At 38.1% G+C, this 18,044-nt stretch overlaps 1 protein-coding gene and 1 long non-coding RNA gene across 5 annotated transcripts in view; both read left to right on the top strand.

Moving 5' to 3' along the window:
* Window positions 1–18,044, top strand: part of cabp1b (calcium binding protein 1b) — a 43,785-nt gene that overhangs the window by 18,979 nt on the left and 6,762 nt on the right. The window contains exons 1-2 of one of the 4 annotated variants that reach the window (XM_067433328.1): window positions 5,730–6,541; window positions 15,876–16,034. The exons of 1 other annotated variant lie outside the window; for it this stretch is intronic. In XM_067433328.1, the coding sequence (XP_067289429.1) occupies window positions 6,413–6,541; window positions 15,876–16,034 (288 nt within the window). In that variant the 5' untranslated portion in view covers window positions 5,730–6,412. Of the gene's footprint in view, window positions 1–5,729; window positions 6,542–15,356; window positions 16,039–18,044 lie in introns of those variants that run through there. 2 more of the 4 variants (XM_067433330.1, XM_067433329.1) reach the window with 2 other exon arrangements.
* Window positions 435–3,091, top strand: LOC137063081 (uncharacterized). The gene is made up of 3 exons (XR_010901340.1): window positions 435–869; window positions 1,975–2,155; window positions 2,719–3,091. It is a non-coding gene; the product is annotated as an uncharacterized lncRNA (long non-coding RNA).

The following is an 18,044-nucleotide window of genomic DNA, read 5'->3' as shown; positions in this document are numbered from 1 at the left end:
CTTACATACAGTTTAACCATATACAAAATTCATCTAAAATATCACTGCATGCGTAGTATAAAAATGATCATTATTTTGAGAGCAAACATTAGGCTCAATTATAGCTCGCACCTTATTTAGAAAAATCAGTGCTTCATGATGCAGTTAATGTTGTGCTGTTACAGCCTTCAGAACGGGGGCAGTAGTGATCACAGCAGCAGCGGTTCATCAAATATTAAAGGGTTAGTTCACCCAAAAATGAAATTGTATGTCATTAATGACTCCGTTCATCTTCGGAAGGCAGTTTTTCTGTTCCTTCATGAGAATGCACACTATATTCTCTATGTCCAGAAAGGGAATAAAAACATCATCAAAGTAGTCCATATGGGACATCAGTTAGTTCATTAGAATCTCTTGAAGCATCGAAAATACATTTTGGTCCAAAAATAACAAAAACTACACTGTAAGAAATTGCTGTTAATTTACAGCTGAATTTCAACAGTATAATCCTGTTAAATTCAAAAGCAGTACATTAATGTTTTTTTTTGTTTTTGTCAAATGACGTAGACAAAATATAACGGCATTTTACCGTATTTATTAGTTGAAGGAAAAAAAACATTACTATCCAGTATTTTTGAAAACTGCTGAGCACGCATGGACTTTCATCCGCCATCATACTGTTAATAGGTGAGTTTTGCACGATATCGTAGACAAAATACATTACATTTGCTACAGCAACTAACCTGTATTGTGGATATTGGAAGTGAAATTATCTTTTATTTGTTCTTTTCAGAGACTCGCCAGAGTTTCGAGTCTCTCGAAACTCTTTTCAGAGATGCAACATCTTGGATAGGATTTCTGATTCGGATTATATTATTCCCAGTTACAGGGTGAGTTACATGAGATAATAATTCTTCTGCATCTATTTTATTTTATTTTATCCAAACACTGTTGCATTGAAATCATATTGATGAATCTGTAGCGCGCTGAAAAGAAAGGTTGTTTACTAACTGGCTAGCTTGCTTTTCTGTAATCTGCGAAACCTCTAGAGTTAGAAAAAAAACTTAATTTCGATGTCATTGTGATTGCAAACTTGGGTAAGCATGTTCTAATATGCACATCTTTATTCTTAGGTGCATTTATTGTAGTACTGTTGTGCTTTTATATGTTCTAATTTGTACATATCTTTATTCGGTCGATTTATTTGTATTATATTTCCGATTACAGAGTAAATTCCATGCAACATGATAGAATTCTTCTGCAAAGTTAATTTTTCAAACACTGTTGTTTTGAGATTACATCGAAGTCTTTGTAGCGCGCTGAAATAGGCAGACCGGTATTAGTTTGCTTTTCTGGAATTGGCGAAACCTCCAGCATTACGAAGAAACAAAAAAACAACAACGACAAAAAAAAAACCTTAATTTCGTTGTCATTGCGATTACAAACCTGAGTAAGCATGTTCTAATATGCACATCTTTATTCTTAGATGCATTTATTGTAGTCCTGTTGAGCTTTGGTTGTTACTTTTATTCCGGTTATATTTTTTTCATCAATCCAATTTGATTTTGAAGTTAAATGATATAGTACTTATTAAAAGTAATTCTTATTCGTAGTTTTGGTATTGCTTTGTACAGCAATGCTGCTTTGGCCAGCATAGTATTTTTAAGGCCATTTTATTTTGTTGGATATATTTTTGGCTGATATTTTTTTCCAGACTTGTCAGCATGTTTTCATGTCAGTTCTGTGGACATCAATGTAGTACTACAGCATATTAATATTAATAAATCAAATTTAAGCAACATAATTTCACAATACAAAATCTATACACATTTACACTTAAAGGTCTGTACTGACCAGTCTATGTTGAAATGCATTTATGTTAGAAGGACAGGACTCGGTGACTGTTTTAATTTATAGCTTTCCATGCATTAATTTGCAAATGGCAATGTCAAATTAATGTTATGTCAGTGCTGAAATTGTTTTTACTTTTTTAAGGTACAGGTAAAACACCAGGAAGCAGTATCCAGCAGTGGATGATTAGCCTTGAGGAGCACATCATTTGCGAGGGCATCCAACCGTCTTTCCTGTCTGGGCTTGCAGCTCTTTTCTCTACTTATTACAATCTCAATCTTCAGTACCAAGCTGAAGCCGCATGCACACTGGAATTCATCCAAAGGTCAGATATTTGGATGCATACATTAAATTTACTTCAGATTTTATTTGTATATCTCTTATTAAAATACATATAGATTTAAAGCCGCTTTACAGAAAATGTGTTTATTTAAACACTTGGCCCTAATAAACAGAGAATATAGCATCAAATAAATATATTTCCTATCAAATATTTGAGCCCTATTACGTAAACATAAGTGACTGTCAAGGAAATAAAATGTCCATCGGTGGTGAGGTTGAAACCTTGCAAGGAAGCAGACTTATCCAGTACCCATCTTTTGTTGCCATTAAAATGCTGACCATGTGCATTTGTTACAATTTTATCAGTCAAGATTTTATGTCAGTGTTTGAACAAAGAGATATCTTTAATCTAGACTGAAACACATCATTCAGCCCAAAAGAGTGCTGGAGCTTATTAAGAGAATTTTCTTTCCTGATAATGTAAAGCAAAGTGTTCTTAATACAAGAATAGACTTACTATATTTATATATGCTATATTCATATGTTCCCCATGAGTAATTTTTCCCCCCTCCACACTAATTCTAAACACACACATTTGTTTTGCAGGCGGGTCATTGGGATAAATCCGGAAAAGAGCACCAAGGCCGGAGGATTGATTTCAATACGGACGGGGAAGGTCACTCAGAAAAAGAAAACCGTGAACCCTCGTGTCTCCAGTCTGCTTAAAAAATTGATGGATTTTGAGTGGGACTTTATCTAAGTATTACACACCACAGACCCCACACACATCTCACACATGCATCACACATATGCGCATCTCATGCACACTCACATCGCACACATCGGACACGCATCACGCACACACACACACACGCACGCACGCACGCACGCACGCACGCACGCACGCACGCACGCACGCACATGTCACACGCACGCACACACACACACACACACACTCTGTTTTTTCAGGTATTCAGTAATTCTTATTCACTTACAAACATTTACTCAGTTGTTCTATAATTTGTTCACTTAAAAACTTGTTAAAGCAGTTGATTTTACATTAACAAATGTAATAATTTTGTTTCACCTTTTGCTTTCATTTTGTACAAATGTCAGAATTCGATTAGGGGAATATTTTAAGTTTATTTCTGTATAACCAATTCTTCCCCATACATTTTCATTTCTTTTCCTAAGAAAGTTATTCAAAAGTTTAATAAAACAAGACATGTTTTCAAACAATACTTTAAAGCTGCTTTCCTTCTGTTACATTTTTAAGTCACTGTTTCAAAAAGTACACACTGTACACTTATACTTACATATACACACTGTAGTAAAACATGGTATTTTGTAGTAAGACTGTTAGGGGCAATTTGCTAAATCACACTGTTTAGAAAATAAATAATATGTACATATATATATACTTTGAATGTAGAAACAGCATTATGCTGTATTTGCAAAAACAGTCTCCAACTGTAAATTTCACCAACAGTAAGATACAGTTAATTTTACAGTGCCTTGCTGGCAACCGTGCTGCCAGTTCTTTACTGTTTTTTTATAAACAGTAGGTAACTGTAATTTTAATTAACAGTTAAACACTGTTAATTTTACAGTGCCTAGCTGGCAACCGTGCTGCCAGTTCTTTACTATTTTTAACGGGAACATTTTTTACAGTGTACGACTTTATTCAGCATTGTCTTCTCTTCTGGGTTTGTTTTCAGTCCTCAAATAAAGATTAAAACGGTCATGAATCAGTGAATTGATTCATGATTCGGATCGCGTGTCTGAAATCACGTGACATTGGCGATCCGAATCATGACTCAATCCGCGGGTTCATGACCGTTTGAATCTTTATTTGAGGACTGAAAACAAACCCAGAAGAGAAGACAATGCTGAATAAAGTCGTAGTTTTTGTTATTTTTGGACCAAAATGTATTTTCGATGCTTCAAGAGATTCTAATGAACTAACTGATGTCACATATGGACAACTTTGATGATGTTTTAATTCCCTTTCTGGACATGGACAGTAAAGTGTGCATTCACTTTCATGAAAGAACAGAAAATCTCTCGGACTAAATATAAAATATCTTAAACTGTGTTCCGAAGATGAACACAGTTTAATCAATTGCTCTCAATTAAATTTAAGTTTGTTCAATTAGTTATTTTTGCATTTTATTTCTCAAAATATGCTTGTTATTATTTAAACGTTTTAAAGGTAAATTGAATTGATAAATGTGTTCACCTTACATAATAATCTTTTATAAATTGAACATAACATTATTAAGTAAACTGCACATATAAATAAATGTAACAGTGTGACACAATAAATGTGCACATATAAATAAATGTAACAGGGACAAATTCAAATGGTTTATATTTACTCAAAGAAATTTTGTCAGCTTTACTTGAATTTCTTTTGTTCATATAACTAAATTGTTATTTGTAAAAATTGCTCAGTATAGTTGTGTGCAACCACTTGACGTATCTTTTTAAAGTAAATTCAATGGTTTCTACAAAATCCAGAAAATTGAGGAGAACGGAAATTGAGGGTAACACTGGTATGATGTCATCAATAGGCGACGCACGGACACAGTCCATGTCCTGGTTAAAATGTCTTATTTCTCTGAATTTAAACATTCTTGGAAACATTTGGATAATGTAAGTAAAAAAATATATAACATTGTTCTAGTGTTTTTTTAATATTTTAATCCAAAATTATTTTTTTAAACCAATGGAATTCTATAAATCAATGGCTTTGTTTTAAAGCCAATCATACACATCAGACTAAAAGACACGTCTGAGAAGAGCTTTATAACAAGGCATATATACAGATTTTAAAGATTAAAAATACAAACAAATCAGATGCTTGTTTTGCAATGATGGACGTGTTTATGCTAGATTTGCATAATTACTTTAGGACCCATATGCTTAAACAATGCATACAACATGTCCAAATAAATATCACTATCATTTTTGATAGGGTATGCACATTTTGGCCAATACAGATAACTGATAATTACTTACATTTTTAAGTTAATAATCATTATACTGTTAGATATCATTCTACATTTCTTCAACAACAACAAAACATTATATATACATATATATATATATATATATATATATATATATATATATATATATATATATATACTCTAAAAATGCTGGGTTGTTTTAACCCAATGTTGGGTCAAATATGGACTAACACAGCAATTGGGTTATTTTAACCCAGTGATTGGGTTGTTTTAATCCTGCGGTTGGGTTAAATATTTGCTTAAAACAACCCAACTGCTGGGTTGGTTTATATTTGACCCAACATTGGGTTGTTTTTTACTCACAATTTTTTAGAGTGTATATCTAAAATATGTAATAATACCACCAGTACATGGACTGCAGACTTTAGTGGCAGAGCAGAAATTCTCCATTTAATGTCACTGCTGTCTATGAGCATCTTTTATGGATAAAGGTCTTATTTTGTAATTTTTTATGTTTCATAAAAAATTTCACAAAGGGATATAGAAAGAGAGGGTGTGAGGCAAAAGTGGCCTAAACAGGAAACCATCAGGTTCAGTGGGCAAGTGCCAGATCAGCAGGTGAATTCTGGGAAGGGCTTCCTGTTGTCCCCTAATAACCTGCCGTGGCCTTCAGCCGGTGCTCTGCATTTTGGCAGCCTTGGCGCATCAACCCCACCTTTTCACATGCGGCTTTTTTGTTTTGACGTCCGGTCTTTGATCTGAACACTGCCCCCTCGTAGCTGGGCAGCACGACTCCAAGTGTGTGTATTTTTAGCTCTGTAGCCCAACATCCGTATGTGTGTAATCGACTGTGTTCGTACACTCACGCTCGTGAGTGTGTGCGTTTTTGGATTAGTGTCTTCAGCATCTTGCTCGGGGGAAGGTGATACGCTCGTCTGCGCGAGCCTCTTTGTCTGTTTTCGCCTTGTTTGGATGGACGGTTTTAAAAATGAGCAGTTGAGAGTGAGGGAGAGAGAGAGAGAGAAAGAGGGAGGGAAATGAGGGGAAGAGAGAGTGGGGGAAAAGAAGGGAGGGTGAAAAGGAGTGAGAGAGAGAGAGAGAGATAGTGCAAGCAAGTGAAAAGGCAATCTTGGCTTTTCTCTTCTGAGCAGCCCTTCACACTGAGACACATGTCTCCTTTTCCTGATCCCTCCATCCACTTCTTCTCTCCTCCCTTCCTGTCACCTTGACGTCCTGCATCGCCACCCCTGGCTCATCTACATCCTTCCCCTAAAATCCATCCTAGAAGATAAGCCTGCAAACCTCATCTCACCATCTGTAATCCATGCATGGAGACATGTGGATGCATGCACACGCGCGCACGCCGCCGCATTAACCCTCAAGCGCGCAAAATTAGCAGAAGGGACTTTACTATGGGAAACTGTGTTAAATCGCCGCTTAAGAATTTCTCCAAGAAGGTAAGATGCTCTTTCTGATAGCTGTGTGTGTGTGTGTGGGCTACGGACTTGACCCAAACCCGGACTGTGTTGCATGGACTGTCAAAGATGAGTTTAATAGTCATGCTCTGAATTCCTCTGAGTTCTGTGCCATTATAGTAATTCTTAATGAAACAGAACCTGGACTGACTGTACTTTATGAAATTGTTGAATTTATTGAGTTTTTGCATGCTAGAGAAGACTCGAAAATCTAAACCCCCCCTAAGAAATCAATCTGGAGTAGCAAAAACATTCCTATGACAAAACTGACTTGCCCTGCATCAGGATGTTGGACGTTGGGTTGCCATTTTTTGACCTTGGAAGTTGCTGGACATGTTCATGAATTGATATGTTTAATGATATGCTAGATCACGCTGCTGTTAAAGGGATAGTTCACTCAAAGTTAAAATTCTGTCGTTAATTACTCACCCTCATGTCATTCCACCCTCAAGACTTTCATCTTTGCAAACGAGAGTTTTCTGTCCCTCCATTGACAGCTACAGAAGTACTACTTTGGCTCTTGAAAAAGTTCATAGAAATCATAAAAGTAATCCATATGAATTGAGCGGTTTGGTCGAAATTTGCTAAAGAGACATGATCACTTTATTTGATGAACAGATTTAATGGATGCTTTTATTCACACATAAACACTGATCAGTGAACATAGAAGCGCAACTCAACCTGCTTGATGCATGAGAACAAACCTCTCGATGAAGCTTAAACGAGCTGCGTAACACGAGAATGAACCTCATTGGTTCTTGCTGAAGCTCAAACAAGCTGCGTAACACGAGAATGAACCTCATTGGTTCTTGCTGAAGCTCAAACAAGCTGCGTAACACGAGAATGAACCTCATTGGTTCTTGCTGAAGCTCAAATGTGATGAGTATCATGAGAATGAACCTCATTGGTTCTTGCTGAAGCTCAAACGTGATGAGTATCATGAGAATGAACCTCATTGGTTCTTGCTGAAGCTCAAATGTGATGCGTATCATGAGAATGAACCTCATTGGTTCTTGCTGAAGCTCAAACGTGATGCGTATCACCAGAATGAACCTCATTGGTTCTTGCTGAAGCTCAAACGTGATGAGTATCATGAGAATGAACCTCATTGGTTCTTGCTGAAGTTAAAATGTGATGCGTATCATGAGAATGAACCTCATTGGTTCTTGCTAAAGTTCAAATGTGATGCGTATCATGAGAATGAACCTCATTGGTTCTTGCTGAAGCTCAAATGTGATGCGTATCATGAGAATGAACCTCATTGGTTCTTGCTGAAGCTCAAATGTGATGCGTATCATGAGAATGAACCTCATTGGTTTTCACATATAAAACGAACATGCTTGAGTTTACATTTACCATAAATTATATGAGTTGATTAATGTATGAGAATAAAAGCATACATTTAATCTGTTCTACATATGATTGTGTCTTTTCAGAAAATTTGGACTAAATTACTCAATTCATATGGATTAGTGTTAAGATCTCTTTATGAACTTTTTGAAACGTCAAAAGGGTAGTTGCGTAGCGGTCAACGGAGGGACAGAAAGCTCTCCTATTTTATCAAAAAGATCTTCATTTGTGTTCCGATGATGAACAAAAGTCTTACAGGGTTTGTAAATGATGACAGAATTTTCATTTTTGGGTGAACTATAAGGCACAGGTTATACCTTTCTAATGTGTAATGCACCCGCATTTTAACCGCGTTTAATGATATTAAACCCTAAAGTTCTTGACAATTACGTCTGAAGTTGCTCTTCTAAAAGTTCTCTGAAGTTCTCCTCAATCATCTCTAGATGACTTGGAATGTGCACGCTCAAGGATTAGCGTGAGATATCAGGCGCTGGCACCTGCTAAGAGCTGCTGTCCCCGAGTGCCCAATGGCACGGGATTCTTCGGAAGAATGCACGAGCTGGCACCTCACAGCCTTGGCAACAGATGGAGTGTGAAGGTCATGTGCAAATAGACGGGAGATGCAATGCACACATTTGCACAGACACATATGTGCATGCATCATGCAACCCCATCACAAGGGGAACATTTAAAAAGCATGACCAGTAGTGTCTTGGGCTTCATAGTAAGATCTTCAGTATGAGGCTGAATGAGATTGCTGTTTGTGCGTGTATACCTCAATCTTGCCCAGCTGTCGGATTCAGATTACTTTAGCCGCATGTGGTAGGAAAGGATACCAAGAAGTGCGAGAAAATTAGATCTAAAGGAGAAAAAAATGTTAAGATAAAATCAGTTTGAAGTCAATGTAAAAACCCATCAGGAAATAAAAGGGAGCGTGTCATGTGGCTTGAGGGGAGGAGTTGGAAAAAAAGGGATTCATGACATCATCTGACATCATAAGCCATTTTAGAGGTGGCGCAAGTTATTATATTTTGATAAAATAATATAATTGCTGCATCCCAACCGATCTACTTTGTGAAGAAAAATAGTGCGTACCAGAAGAATTGGCGAGTTTTGGGACACACTGTTGTGCCATATTATAATTTTCATCCTGTCACCATAAACCGCGGTTATTTTGATATTATTTATATCATATCATAGTATATCATATATATATATATATATATATATATATATATATATATATATATATATATATATATATATATGAGCTTTTATTTGTACATTTTCAGGTTTTTTTATTTGTTAAATTTTAAGTAATTTTTTAATATGCTCTTTTTCATTTTATAATTTTTTCTTTTAAATCTAAATATTACTATTTAGGTTAATTGATTTTTTTATTTTATTTTTTATTTCAGTTAGTTTTTAATAGTGCTGGAAATATTTTTGATTAATCTCATCCAAAATAAATAAATAATATATGTGTGTGTACTGTGTATAATTATTATTATATATAAATACACACACATGCATGTATATATTTAGCAAAAAACAAACAAACAAAAAACAAAACAAATATATATATATATATATATATATATATAATTTTTTTATTTTTTATTATTATTTTTATTTTTTAAATGTTTTATATATAACATAAATGATATATACAGTAGATACATGCAAATATTTCTGTGGTGTGGCAAGCAGCGGGGCGAGGGACCGCGAGAGCGGGCCGGTGATTAACGTTCACGAGTGCCAGCTGCGTGGCACACCGGTCTCGTCTCGCGGCCATGTGACGGGAGCATATAAGGAGGAGCAAGGACAGCGGAAGACGAGAGAGGACCAGGCCTGGAGTTTATGTTTTATTTTGTGTGTGTTTGCGGGCAGTCGTCCGTGAGGGGCTGTCCGCGGTTTTACTTTCATTTTGTTTCTTTACTTTAAATAAATGTTTGTTGACCGTTCGCCGGTTCCCGCCTCCTTCCTTCCATCCACGAACGGTATTACATTGGTGCCGAAACCCGGGAGGAAGGAGGGACGCGCTGTCGGAGAGCCCTCGCTGCTGAGGGGGATCGCGGTGCTGAGGAGTTCGGGCAGCGCGGATGATGAAAGACCGCGAATGGCTGCCCGAGGCGATGGTGCTGGAGCGAGTGAAGACCGGTGGGACGGAGAGCTCGCTGCCGTGCCCCTGGGTCGAGGTGGGGTGGCGGCCGTCCTGGAGGGAGCGGAGGAGTTGCCGGCGTTCGCCGTGGGCCGGAGCCTGCTGCCATCCGCCGGAACGGGGAGGAGCAGGGAACGCGGAGCTCGCTGCCGACTGCCCTCAATAGGAGGAGCCACCGCCGGCCGCCAGGGGGCGGAGGAGGATCGGGCCGTCCACCGGGCGTCCAGCACCATCGCATAGCACCGCGAGGAAGAGCCTCTCGGCTGGTGAGGACCGAGCGGCAGTGTGTCGGGGAACCGGACCAGAATTTTTTTTCTCTTTCTTTCTTTTTTTCCCTCTCTCCCCTCTCTCGTCCGCGGGCTCCGTGGGCTCCTCGTGCTCCCGTCTACATTTCTCTCGCCTCTCTGTCCTTACCCCCAGGTGCCGCGGCCGCCGTGATCGGCCCCCCCGGGAGAGGGGGGGGGAGGGGGAGTAGAGCGCCGTCTCGGGAGTGCCCCCCGGCCTGCGAGGGGCGATGGGGGTATGTGGTGTGGCAAGCAGCGGGGCGAGGGACCGCGAGAGCGGGCCGGTGATTAACGTTCACGAGTGCCAGCTGCGTGGCACACCGGTCTCGTCTCGCGGCCATGTGACGGGAGCATATAAGGAGGAGCAAGGACAGCGGAAGACGAGAGAGGACCAGGCCTGGAGTTTATGTTTTATTTTGTGTGTGTTTGCGGGCAGTCGTCCGTGAGGGGCTGTCCGCGGTTTTACTTTCATTTTGTTTCTTTACTTTAAATAAATGTTTGTTGACCGTTCGCCGGTTCCCGCCTCCTTCCTTCCATCCACGAACGGTATTACAATTTCTTAAATATATACATGCATTACATAAACACAAAACTTTTAATTTAGATGTGATTCATCTCGATTAAGGTTTCCCCAGCACTAGTTTTTATTTACTTAGATTTCCACGAGTTCACACTTACATCAGTTAAATAGAGTAAAGATTATGCGTATTTGGCGTGCTGTCCGGGGAGGACTCCGGGGCTCGGTAATTTTGCCCGAACCCAGAGTATTCTCCCGAAATTAGTTTATAAAACTTCAATTAGTGGTTTAACTTAAATTTATTTTAGTTTATTGTCAAGGTAACATTTAAACGTTTTTCATCTAATATTTATATTTTCTTTTAGCTTATATTTTCTTTTATCTTGAAAATCAAGTGTTTTTAATATTTAATGTTTTTTAGTTAACAATAATCCCTCTGCCATAAAGTGGCCTGTCAGTCATCTTGTCACAGTTTACGTCCTCATACACACACTCATTTAACGTACACTACTACTACACATTTATTGTTCACATTTCCGATAATTGTTCACATTTACTACTGAACAATTCTTCCTTCCGTATTGAAGAGCTTGTTGATCTGCCAGTTGTGGGTGTTTCATGCGGAAAACTCTCCTCGTGTTTTTTTGCATAATGACGCATTTAAAAGTTAATGGCCATTCGACATATCTTTATAAAAGTTCACAATGTTGTTGCATCTTAATTAAACATTCAGGTTCATTAATTTCATCAGGTTAGATATTTATTATCAGTTGCTCAAACCCCTTTACCTGGACCTCTCTGCTTAACCGTCAGCCTCGCATGTCCGCCAAGTTTGTAGTTTTTGAGCGCTTTTCCTTTGTATTTATAGTTCTGAACCAAATCTTCTTCCAAAAATCGGACATGGATCTGCACTTTGATTTTCCACCAGAATTAGTAGACCATCCAGATACCTTTAGGACATTGATTTCAACACACCACAATTTTGGACAGACTGTATATATGAATACTACTTAGGACAGATAGTATTTTAATGTGTGAGATCTTGATTCATGCTGACTTGAAGGTCAGGCTTCAAAGTACTAGCTATTAAACAATTTAAATAATTTGAGTGATAATTGATCACTATAAATATACACTCTAAAAAATGCTGGGTTAAAAACAACCCAAGTTGGTTTGAAAATGCACTAACCCAACAATTGAGTTGTTTTAACCCAATGGTTAAGTTGTTTTAACCCAGTGGTTGGGTTAAATGTTGCTTAAGACAACCCAATTGCTGGGTAAGAACAACTCAACCACTGGGTTAAAACAACTCAACCATGGGGTTAAAACAACTCAATTGTTGGGTCGGTGCATTTTCAACCCAACTTGGGTTGTTTTTTACCCAGCATTTTTTAGAGTGTACAAACATAAATGGTTTCCAGATTTCAGAAGCTGTTTTTCAGTAAGCACACAGATTGTTCGATGACGTCAGTCTTCTCTTTAATTAACCCGTGGGTCTGTCAGTAATTGGGGAGATGCTCTTTGTGTGTTTGTGAGTTATATTTCACGTACTCTTCACCTCCTCTGCCTCTCTGCTAATTGGCCATTATAATGTGCTGGCTGACTGGTTTCATTCTTATCCTGATTAGCCCTCTGCTAAACATGAGCAGTTTTACGTTCTCAAAACGTACTTGGTTATTTGAGGATCTGCTCTCAAATAATGACGTCGGTTAGCCCACAGCAGCCCCCTTCAGCGATCATGATCAGCGGGTTTCATTTGTGAGAACCACTTGGATTTGCTTTTAAGCTAGTGTGATCATTTGTTTTTATGGCAGCAATCAAATAGCATGGCATTGCGGCAGTGTGCCGTAAGTATGAAAGCGGATGAATTATTCAGTTTGAATGATATCTTATCTTAAAGGTTCTGTCAGTTGCTGAGAGGGAAGAGAGAATAGAGGGCAAAGTCTGGCACAATGTGATTTACCCAAGTAGGACATGTTCCTGGATCAACAGCCTTTCTTATTCTTAGAACAATGTTCCTGTCAAAAAAACATATCCCTAATGGTACATTTTATGCAAATTATGATGTGTGATATTACTACCTTCTGAATATATATATATATATATATACGGTTTTAAAGTCATGGTTCGGTACAGCAGGGGGGAGGAAACTAAACAAAATATATTTTTTATTTATTAAACTGCGGTTTACTGAACAAATTGTGTCTGCGTCTAAAAATGAATTCCATTATAAGTTAAGGTTTCTTAAGGGGAAAAAGGATCTCTGCTGAATTTATATATAATAATCAACACTCAAATAACAAATTGTATGCAAACATAAAGCAGTTTTTGCATTCATTTCTAAATCTAAATTATGTTTTCACTCCAATTCGTTGTTGAAATATAATAAGTTACACAGTGGTTGTTATTTTCATGGCAGATTTATTTAAGCATACCTTAAATAATCCAGACATCACTAATAGGTTAATTAAAATATAATGGATATATAGGCTAATATAGTGCATACATTTACCGAAAGAGTTCGTTTCTCTGGCAAACGAATAATTATATGAGATATTTGTTTCAGTAAGTTGTACTGTATCTTGCAACATACCTTCAGATGTTCATTCATGTTTACTCCGAAAGAGGATGGCATGATTGCGTTTAGTCATACGCCACGCTGCCACTTAAAATCTGTCACGCCACAATAAAGAGCGTCAAAGCGATATTTTTGTTTGGAATTTTGTGATAAAATGGACAAAATTTGAAAGATGACACTTAGTTTCTTATCTAAAGTAACAAAACGTGGATCTTATTGCGTTTATTGGTGGTTAGTCTACAATGCTGTATTCATTGTGTACACAAGACATGTACTGATATATGTGTACCGTTACACCTCTAATTACTATTTTACCTTATGTCACAAAGGTAAATTCTAAATACCCCCAGGGCATCCCAGATATAAGTGACTTTGTTTCTTCAGTAGAGCGCCAATTAAAATTTTAACTGCAACCATTGCAGTGTCAGTCGTATCATTCATGTGAATGGATCATCTTAACAAAATAAGAGAGATCATACAAAATGCATGTTATTTTTTATTTAGCACTGTCTTGAGTATGGTATTTTACGTAAAAGATGTTTACATATAAGCTGAATGTATAAACACTTTTAAACAGGATGAAGATGTGCAAATTTGACTTATTTTGTTTAAATATAATTGTTTTAATTTAGTACTCCCTTCGGGCAACAGAAGATACTTTTATGTTTCCCAGAAGACAGATTAAGTACCGCTTACCTTGATCTTCTTCCCGGCTTTTATCCCCCTTCTGGAGAATCAGTGAATGTTTGAATCTTTTCAAATAGTTGTGTTTGAGTCCCTCAAACGTCCTCATTGTGAAACGATTGATCTAAAATCATACAGTCACTGCTGGAGAGGGTTCAAATATGCAGGAACTGAAGGATTTTTCTGAAGAACATTTGGCAGTTTAGCAAGGGACTCATGAACAACCTTCACAAAAAACAAACAAACAAACAAAACAGCTGTGGATCATCCAGGGAATGACAGTATTAAAGGAGCACGCCACCGTCTTTAGAAATAGGACTTATTAAACTTCTTTCCTGCATTTAGATTTTTGGGCAAATGCATTTTCGTCTCAGTGCATGCATTTTTTATTTTGGCAGGGTAGCTGCTAGCTTAGCTTAGCTTAGCATAATCAATAGAATCCTATGTCACTAGTTAGCATGTCCCAAGTAAAAGTGATCCAAAAAAGAAAACAAAACACCTGATTACTTCTTGTGGCCTGCGTATACACAACAAGTACATATAGCGATTCAGATTAAGACGGCGGTTTCCTAGGCAGATATTGACTTTGATATATTATGGGGAAGCACAGGCGAAGCTCTGCTACTAGGGCGCAGAGATATCACTCAACACATTGTGATCACTCAACAGCCGGAGGACGAGAGGATGAGAGCTGTGATATCCCAAGTAGCAGCCTGTGCTTCCCCATATAGTCCCAAATCAATCTGCCTAGTAAAAAATCGCCTAGCCTTAATCTGCATCGCTATTTGTACCCGTTGTGAATATGCAGGCCACAAGAAGTAATCAAGTGTTTTTTTTTGTTTTTGTTTTGGATCACTTTTACTCGGGACATGCTATCTGGCAACATAGGATTCCATTCATTATGCTAAGCTAAGCTAGCGGCAACCCTGCCAAACTAAAACAATGCATGCACTGAGACAAAAATGCGTTTGCCCACAAATCTAAATGTAGGAAAGAAGTTGAATAAGCCCTATTTCTAAAAACGGTGGAGTGTTCCTTTAAGATTTAAGGGTTCATAAACTTTTCAATAGGGTCATTTTTATAATATTTGTTATTTGTCTTCTGGACTATATGTAAACATATTTTATGTAAAATATCATATTCAGGACAGTACTAAATAACAAAATAACATGAATTTTATATAATCCCTCTTATTTTGTTAAAATGATTCGCTCTTTTACAGATTCTACATGGGGTTCACAAACTTTCATGCGCCACTGAATGGGACCGTAGCTTCAGTTCACAGATATTATTATTTTTCTTTACTACATTAAACTACATTTTCCATCATCCTCTGTAGCAGTACAAGAGTGCTAAAATGCATAAGACACAGATTAGAGAGGAATGGAAATATGAAACTGTCTAGAGAATCAATTTTTAATTCAAAATCTCATGAACAAGGGCCTTGATCTCATAAATGGGAACTTCCCAGGAGAGCCTGAAAGCAAAACTGCTGATCCAGTTGGGTAAATCACATTAAGCTCAAATTCTGACAGTAGAGCTCTGCTCACAGAAAGATACTAAAAAAGTTTCAATTACTTTTCAACCAATCGCTTGACCTGACGGCCTGACTGAATTGACTGACTGGCCTGTCCATCCATTGTGTCAGACAGACAACCGTGTAGTTTCTAATTGTGTCTTTACACCACATTCCCTCTACACTTACTTGTCCGGGGCCGTTGGGACACGATGGCTGCGCTCAGGACCGGAAGCGCAGCTACAAAGCAGTGCAGTCATGTGAGGAAGGGGTGACATCTGGAGAGGCCCTCGCGGCCTTGGCTCAGAACTCAACATACATGCACAATGTGCTCGGGCCTGCCTGCATCTTCCTCCGCAAGGGCTGGGCGGAGAGCCGGAAGGCTGTACGTAAGTCTGGACATGCACATCTACGCACATATGATAATACAAAACAAGTTCTCACTTTTCTTCTTACAGTTCAGACTTCAGAAAAAGAAAAAAACACACATTATTATTAGTATAAATGTACTGTACAAATTGCGTTTGTATACAGTTAAGTAGGAATTACCAAAATCCAGCTTTCCAATATATATATTTTTTTATTTAATCTGTACTCGGTATCCATAAAAATGGTAATCTATAGTCAAAATACATCTGTAAATGGGTATTTTCTATTCATTTTCCTGTGGTGTGATATACTATATTATCTAGTTTTTTCCCAGTTATTTTGCAATTATTTATGTTAACAGCTTTTCTGAGCTCACCGAGAGATTATTTGCAGTTCAAATGGACCAATGAAGGCAAAATGATGGGAGGAAAGCACCTTACAAATGCAGCAGTGCTTCCCCGCTGTTCAATCTGTAGCGATATACAGCAAAAGAAAGGGAGTTGTAAAGGAGAGTTGCAATATAGCCGGTATTGAATGCGGTGGACTGTGTATAATGGCAAGAAACATCTCCATTCATTTGTCACAGAGTACATACAACACGAATGATTCACGAATGAATGAATCTTTTGTTGCGTGATTGCCGAATAAGTCTTATGAGACGGTTCTTTTACTGAATTTACAAAAACAGTACTACAGTGTATGAACAAAGACTTTATATAGAGGAAGACGGTGCACTCCGATTACTTATGAATGGGAGAAAATGCAATGGCCAATATGGCGAATAAGCCCCGCCTTCTAAATGAAAGAGCCAATCGTTGATTACTAAAGTCATCGTTAGTTAGAAAGTTAGAAGCTCCGGTTGCTATAGAAACAGGCAGTGTTTTGAGACGCACTCTTATTCGCATTAGCTTTGTCCAGGCTGAAAAACGCATTTTTTTGTCATGATTCAAAAGACAAAACAAAGCAACATTTTTGAGACGGTTGTTTCATTGTTGATTTCACGTACGAAATGTTATTGGCGAACATTTTTGGAGAATTTGATGTTTTCCCATTCAAAGAGATAGGAGCTGTGCTTGCATGCCCAAGAGACGTTTTAAAGATGGCCGCCGAGTGAAATGACTCGTCTTAAAGGGACTTTGGTCTGATTTCCGAACAAATGATTCTTATGAGATCATTCTTTTAATGAATAGCCTAGTACAAAAAAACGAGTAAGGACCACAATCCGATCCGACAGAATGCGTTTTTTTGCAGTGAGAGGCTCCTTTTTAAAATTATTTTCTATTGGCAGTGAGCATTTTGCGCGTTGTTTTGCGCCATGGCCGGCGCGCATTTTAGGTGTTGCTGCGCCTCGCATTTTTGTAGAAAGGCTCTAAGTGCCTGAAGTTGAAATAAAACAACTCTGAGCAGAAAAGCGCCCTCATTCGTATTTTTTTCCATTGTCCGATAAAAATGGAAAGGTGAACCTTCTGTTGTGGGGACGGATACCTTGAATAGACTGACAGGACAGCTGATTCGGGAGTTGCCTGGCAACAACTAAAAAAACGTAACGCACTGCCTTTTTCTAAATTAAAAAACGACAACCAAAAAAAGAGATGTGCCTCGCATTTTAAACCTGAAAAATGCATTCTGCCTGATTGGGCCTCACTGGTTTGAATCGGTCTGAACAAGTCCTTTACTGAACTGAACCAATCAGAGTGGGTAATATATGTATATATTCACACACGCACACACAAGCACACACACACAGCACACACGCACACTTTTCAAATCATAAAGAAGCAGTGCTGCGTGTGCATTTAAGTTTGAACTGCAGGGATCTGCATTTATTAGCCTCCGCAGGGGTCTTGGGTCAGGGTCATATGATTGAGTTCTTCTGCAGGAGCTCAGAGAGTGTTTGGAGGTGAGCCCTGTGTGTGTGTGTGAGGAGGAGATGTGTGAACAGGGAATGCTGGGATCAAAGAAACTAACTTGAGCTGATTATGAGAGATCAATCCTGAGTTTTTATGCTGTTCCAGATTACTTAATC

Source organism: Pseudorasbora parva, chromosome 23, assembly GCF_024679245.1.
Source record: "Pseudorasbora parva isolate DD20220531a chromosome 23, ASM2467924v1, whole genome shotgun sequence".
NCBI lineage: Eukaryota > Metazoa > Chordata > Actinopteri > Cypriniformes > Gobionidae > Pseudorasbora > Pseudorasbora parva.
The sequence above is the reverse complement of the archived record's forward strand: the minus strand, read 5'-3'. Positions and strand labels throughout refer to the sequence as shown.